Source organism: Buceros rhinoceros, unplaced genomic scaffold (genome assembly GCF_000710305.1).
Source record: "Buceros rhinoceros silvestris isolate BGI_N320 unplaced genomic scaffold, ASM71030v1 scaffold20604, whole genome shotgun sequence".
In the NCBI taxonomy this organism is placed as follows: Eukaryota; Metazoa; Chordata; class Aves; order Bucerotiformes; family Bucerotidae; genus Buceros; species Buceros rhinoceros.
In genome coordinates this window covers 19671-26433 of record NW_010407934.1, presented here as the reverse complement: position 1 = coordinate 26433, position 6763 = coordinate 19671, and the positions used below count along the sequence as shown (strand labels likewise).

At 55.2% G+C, this 6763-nt stretch overlaps 1 protein-coding gene across 1 annotated transcript in view; it reads left to right on the top strand.

Annotated features, from left to right (window-relative positions):
• TIPARP (TCDD-inducible poly(ADP-ribose) polymerase) overlaps positions 1–1055 on the top strand; it is a 19803-nt gene extending 18748 nt beyond the window's left edge. Inside the window, exon 5 of the mRNA XM_010134702.1 lies at positions 341–1055. Coding sequence (XP_010133004.1) covers positions 341–788 — 448 coding nt within the window. The 3' untranslated portion in view covers positions 789–1055. The remainder of the gene's footprint in view (positions 1–340) is intronic.
• Positions 1056–6763: the final 5708 nt, after the last annotated feature.

The window sequence follows — 6763 nt, the reverse complement described above, 5'->3', positions numbered from 1 at the left end:
CTCTCATTCTAAGGGAGTTTTCCTTCGACGTCCAAGGTGAAACCCTAGCCGAGTTCATCAGGCACTTCCCTGGCTGCCTTGCCTTTGCTGCTGTGCAGGCGAGAGCTCTGCTCCAGCAGCACCAGCTCGGGACCTTTCAAAACCACTTACTTCACACCAAAGCACTGTGTGAAAGCAGCAGAGCCCCTCTGCTATCCATTCAGAAATGTTTTCATACCTCCCCCTTCGGCTCTGCTCCTCCTGAGGGTGATGCCGACCCTGTCAAAGCTGGGGTGAAACCTGCTTTTCCCGTGCCGCCCCGCACTGAACGCTCACCCTCCCTTCCCCTTTCCTCTTCCAGGAAAAAGGAATACATGTCCAAAAAGATGAGCGGGCTGGACAGGATAATGAACGAAAGGCATTTGTTCCATGGCACCTCCCAGGACGTGGTGGATGGAATCTGCAAGCACAACTTTGACCCGCGTGTCTGCGGGAAGCATGCCACCATGTTCGGCCAGGGCAGCTACTTTGCCAGGAAGGCCAGTTACTCCCACAACTTCTCCAAACGGTCACCCCGAGGCGTCCATTACATGTTCCTGGCCAAAGTGCTGACGGGGCGGTACACGGTGGGCAACCACACCATGAGGAGACCCCCACCGGTGAACCCCGGCAGCATCACCAGCGACCTCTACGACTCCTGCGTGGACAATTACTTTGAGCCTCAGATTTTTGTCATTTTTAACGATGACCAGAGCTACCCTTATTTTATTATCCAGTACGAAGAAGTGAGCAACACCGTCTCCATTTGAAAACTCGGGCTGCTAAATTATTCCTTTGAACGACCTCTCTGACATTTTTTGTGGAAGAAAACAAGTGGATGTTGCAGAGCTGATTAAATCACTCGCTGGGAAGGAGCTGAAGCTGGAAGTGTAGACAGGAAGTTCTGCAGTGACCAATTGTGCACTTGCTATTCGATTCTCTCTGTGCAGACTGTAAATATTTTCCCATGGTTTATAGTTGAAAATCTGTGCCTTTTGTTATAAATCACTGTTTATTTATGTTAGTAAATATTCATGTTTAACCAGGTGTCTGTGCGTGGTGTCGGCTGCGTTCTCTGCGGGTTGGAGCAGATAGAAAAGGGCCCGTGCCCTGATCTCGCGGTGTTAAGGACAGACAGTCAGACCCGGGTCATTCTCATCCCACATGGCTGGAAGAAGGGGTTCTCCCAACCCCTGCTTTTTATTACTGTGTTTCAGAAGGATGGGGGGTGGTTATGGACAAACACCCTGCTCCTGCTGTGGGTTAGGAAACAATAAATAACACACCCATAAATCCATCGCTTTCTTGAATCGGCCTGAAGGGGCGTGGGGAAGAGGTCAGGATGCACCTGGGTGGCTTCCCAGCAGCCTCTGGGCTGTCCAGTTCATCGCTCTTGCCGCTGTGGCAGGGATGGGAAGGCCACCGGGGCAGTGGGTCTGTCATCAAACCCGTGTCACCAGTCCCTGTTGCTGTCAGATGTCCCCAGCTGAGGAAGAGCAGCTCTGGGGAATGCAGTTCTTGGAGAAGGAACCTCCAACGAAGCCTCTTGGATAAAGTTTGAAACTTGGATCAAGGATGAAAATTTGATAGTGTCACTTAACAAGGCTGATACTAAATGAGTTTTAATATAATAGATACATCAAAGTGATTGTCAACACATAATCCTTGTTTAATCGGGGTATTTGGGGGTTCCCAGGCAGCCACATGGCTGGTGCTCCTTGGGGTCTTCATCAGCGGTACAGGAAGGACACAGAAAGCGGTGGCTGATGTCCATGGCTGGCCCAAACCGGCCGGGGTGGAGGGGGAACAGGCGGGTCGGTCATTCCCAGCTCCCTCGTGGTCATACCTCGAGGAGGGGAAGAGGCACAGTGCAGGAACCCGTACTGGGGTGATGGAGGAGCCGCCCCAGCAGTACTGCCACAGGCTGATGGCACAGCTCGCCAGAGCTGGCAGTTGCAGAGGGGCAGAGGGGCTCCCGTCTGCAGCGTGCACCTTTCTGTGTAGCATCTGGAATGGTTATACTGGGTGTTTTCTCTAGCTCTATGAAAAAAACCGTCTCTAACGTGGGATCAGAAATTATTCCAGAACTATGATTTAAAACTCAGGAGAAGTAAGTAACAATTCCTTCCATTGCAAACCATGGCACTGTTGGTATCCGCATCTTGGCCTGTTTTCTCCGAGTCACCTCTGAAGCACCATGGCGTGGAGGAGCCCGAGCCATGCGCTCGCCAGCCACCAGCTATCCATCGTGTGGGCTCCTTCCACCCGAGTCATGGGATGCTTGTCACAGGCACGCTCAGGTCCCCGCTGCCCTGGGACATCTGCTGAGATTTTGAAATCAGTTTTATGGTGAGAGACCTGGCTTAGAACCCAGCGAGAGAAACTCGGGTGCTTTGCGATTGCCCACCTCCAGCAGGCTGAGCTGGGGTGCGTGCGGTGCCCTGTCCTCGTTAGGAGCCTCACCAAGCGTTATGTACCTTGTTACACAAGCTGCATTAGCGCGGGTGTGCCTGAGGAGTGCTCGGGGAGCTCAGGTGGCTGCGGCACCTCTGCCAGCCCCAGGAGCAGATCTGGGGGCCGCTGGGATGGGAAGGGACCTTCAGGCTTGGTGCCTGAAGCTCAGCAGCAAACCTTCAGCTGAGCCTGGGGCTGCGCTTTTGTGGGAACCCGCTTGGTACCCACTTCTTCTCTGGGGCCATGGGAGAGGAGGGGCTGCGCCCACCAGCGCTCCTGCTTGTTTCTGTCCCACTGGATCACTCTGCCTGTAGCAGATCAAACCAGCTGGCAGGTGAGAAGAAGGGGAAGGTCCAGGCAGCTGGTTCCAGCTAACTCCCAGTCTCTTACAAGGCTCTTGGCAGCACAGGGAGAGCTCAAACTGGAGAGGGTTTGGTTTTGGAGGAGACATTGGCATGGTGGGATGGGAGCTGCCAGATGGGATGTGCGACACAGAGGCGCTGGTCCTGACCTTGGAGAAGACTTCAGAAGGGTAAGGTGCTTTGTGGAGAAAGGGCTGGGACTGGAGCAAAGCTGAGGTTGTCTCCTTTCAAAAGCTGCTGAGTCTGCTGGCTTGCCTTCCCTTCCTCATGGTGATCACCAGTCCACGACCAGGACGTGTCTTTACACTGGGATCCAAAGTTACTTCAGGACTGAGAGAACTTGGACAAGGACTTGGAATACGGGTTGATGTTCTCATGGTTCTCGTGTTTGGTAGTTCCCCTGTCAAAGGCTTCTGGCCAGCTGGAGACTCATATGAACAGGATCCCCGAGGGATGGGGGACTGTGCCAGGAGTGGGGAGGACGTGTTGGGTGCTGCAAAGCCTCAGCTGGCGATCGAGGGCTTCCCCCTGTTCTTGAGGCACCATCAGGGAAATCTGTTGTATTTTTTCCCCAGATGTTGTAAGGAGGGTTTGGTCTCCAGGACCTTTCTCCTCCACACAGCCGGTCTGCTGCTGGTTGTTTACTCCCACAGCCCCGTGCTCACTGCCCACTGATGCTCCTGAGCTGTTTTCCCTGAACCTTCCCCTTTTCAGAGTTGCTGTGTGAGCACCTGGAAGTGGCTGCAGGGATCGGTGATAAGCAGCCACACGTGGCTGGCAATGTACTGAAAATATTTATGGTGTTTCCATGCCAACCTGTTCCACGAGTATAAATCACCCTGCAAAGGCTTTTATCAAATTAGCAGCTCCACGCCCTGACGTGGTCCACCAAGCCTGGCCCAGTAGCTCATACTTCTCCCGCCGCTGGGAGCTCGGCCGGTCACAGGGGTGTGCTGGGCAACGTCTGGCACAGCTGGTCTGCAGCAGGTGAACATCAAAACCCCCTGGTGTCCACCCACAGCTCTCTGAGACCACGTCTGGCTTCCAACCTACCATGGGGCTGCTGGCGGGAACAGAGCGTGCCCCTAATCACCGGGCAGGCTGTTAACTGCCTCCTACACACATCATCGCGGCTCCTGCCACAGCACCGGTTGCTCAAGGGGTGTCTGAGCAGAGTGCACTGAGAAACCAGCTATTGCCACATCTGCCTCGGAGCTGCCCCGAGAAGAAGAGGAGGGGGAACGGGCCGGATCCTGAGCTCGCCGAGCGGGGGGAGCTGCTGCAGTTCTCCCTCTGTGTATGCTTATCTGTACAAAAACCACACATGAGCCCAACCAAAGGGACACCCTGCAGCTGCTCTGCTGAAATGCCCATCCCCACCTATCCCACCCCTCCTGCTCCTTCCTCCTCCCTCCTCCTTATTACTGAGCTCCGCTTTTGCCTGTGTCTGCGTGCGGAGGTTTCCGGGGCAGGATTGGTCCCTGTCCGAGGATGCTCAGCACCCTGCGCAGGGCTGTGCCGCGCTGCTGGGGTGTGAACAAGTAACAGCGTTTTCTTGCCCTGTTTTTGGTGGTGTCGCTTGTCAAGAATTTGAGGATGAAATGAGGTGAAAGACGAGTTTTTGTGATAAAGGTCTCGCTGTGTCCTTGTTGAAATGGGAGGTGATGACACGTGCTTTGGGCAAAGCCAAGTCATCAGAAAAAGCCGAGCAGCGCGACTCAGGGCTGGCGTGGGGGTGGCAGAGGTGGTTGCGCGTGCTGAGAGGCACTTCCTGGGCTCTGGTCGGTGTTTGCAGACCCGCGGAAGGGGCTGTAAGTCCTGGTGTGCACCTCAGGCATCCTGGGGGCTCCACGAACTCGCGTGTGTCTGGGGACCTGCCAGGTCAATGCTCCCAGCTTCTGGAACCAGCAGTTTGAGCACTGATTTGGTGATGGTGGAAGATGGGGACACTGGTGGTACCTGGGTGTGGTGAGCGATGGCAGAGGGTTGAGTCATGGAACAAACTGTTCTGGACAGCAGGATAAAGGTGTCTTGGTGGCTGGGAGGAAGGAACGGCTCAAGAGCATGCTGACGTGGAAGCCGGGCAGGAGGTCAGGAGGCTGCTCCTCAAGGAGACAAGTGATGTTCGGGGCTGTCAAGCTTCTAGATTTCTTCAAAGAACAATAATCTTGGAGCAGGAGATGCTCCTCTGCAGGGCGGGAGGACTGCTGGCAGCTTGCACCCCTGGGCACAGCAGCTGTGGGGACAGCTCTGCGGGCACTGTTTGGGGAAGTGGCTTGAAGAACTGAAGTAGCAGTGGGTGATCGCAGTGGGAAGATTCCTCAGGAGGTGTCCTTCCAGTGGGGAGGAACCTCAGGAGCTGTCTGAACCAACCTCCTGCTCAAAGCGGAGTCAACGCTGAGGTCAGACCAGGTTGTCCAGGGCTTCCTCGAGCCCATGGGGGTGGAGGCTGTACAGCGTCCTGGGCAACCTGCTCCACCACCCACCACGTCCTCACTACAGGATGAAGAATCCCCTGACATCCGGGGTGACACGGTCCTTCGATGACATGTCCTGTGTCTGGCATGCACGTGTTGCAGTTGGTTTCTAGCGTTTCCAGCTGGGGTGCGGGGAGGTTCGGAAGCGGTGGTGGTGGTGAAGAGACCATACATCGATGCAGTGAGACGCTTCCTGGCAGCAGGGTCTCGTGGTGATGGCTCTCCCGGGACTTCCACAGCACTTTCCTCTCAGCTTGGCCGGGCAAGGTGAAGCGAGACAAGGCCAGGAAAATATTTTGCCGTCAGTGTCACGGTGGGGTGGTCACGATCTGGCCCAGGGCTTCCTTCTGCTGGAGGGGAATTCAGCGCCGCTGGCTCCGGGGATGAGACCTCGTGTGCCGGGCAACTGAAAACCAGGCTGTGAGTCACAAGGCCTTGACAAAGCATAAGGCATGATGAGTCTTTTCCTTCCCGGTGTCAGAAACCCCGGCAGCACACACGACATGGGGGCTGAGGTGTGGTTTTGGGTTGGGTTTTTGTTGTTGTTTTCATGAGGGTTTCGCACAGAAGCGAGAACTGGGAACTGGGTGACAGAAGTGGGGAGCATCTCTGGCTGCCACGAGGGCTTCTCCATCACCGGCAGCTTGCGGTGTCAGCACTGTGCTAACACCATGGCAGCCAAAAACATCCTCCCCATTAATGTTTTTTAATTTTTTCTCTCAAAGTCTGTTTTTATCAGGATATTTTCCCATACACTCATCAACAAATGTCAGGTTGACCCAAGGGTTGTTCTTTCCTCAGTTTCCTCCGAGCTCCCTTTTCTCCAGCGAGCTGGGTACAAGCTGTTTCTAGCATAATTAGACTATTATAAATCATTTTCAGCTTTTTTTATTTCCCTTCCACGAGGAACAGATTCCTGGGCATTGACACTCGCCCGGGTTTTGTTTTGTCTGTCGGGCTTTGTGCAATTCTCCTGCCTCACAGCTGACCAGCACAGGACGGCTGACCCAGCCTCGCCCAGACCCACTCTGCGCTCTCTCCCCTCGGTGTTCTGAGGAGGAATCAATCACACCACAAATCCCAGGAGCCGGCACCTGCAGCTGCCCCAAGGTGGGCTCGTGGTGGGACGCAGGGTCAGCTTAGAGGAGATGACCCAGCGGGGATGGACCCGTTGGCCTGCTCTGAGACCAGCTCCCGGGTTGGCTTTGAGAGCAGGCTTCTCTTCTCGGCCGTCCCAGCAGTGGGGAAGCTCCTCACCAGTTTCACGTGTTCTCCACGGTGCAGCACCCCAGGGCTGCGCCTGGCTGTATCTCTGTGCTGTGGTGGCTTCTTGAGGGACCTTCTGCTGGGTTCCTCCACTGCTGCCTGCATGTGGGGATGGGAAAGCAATTTTCCTCTGCTCAAGCAGCCGCAGGGAGCCAAGACAGGCTCCGTATGTGGCTGGGGGTGGAA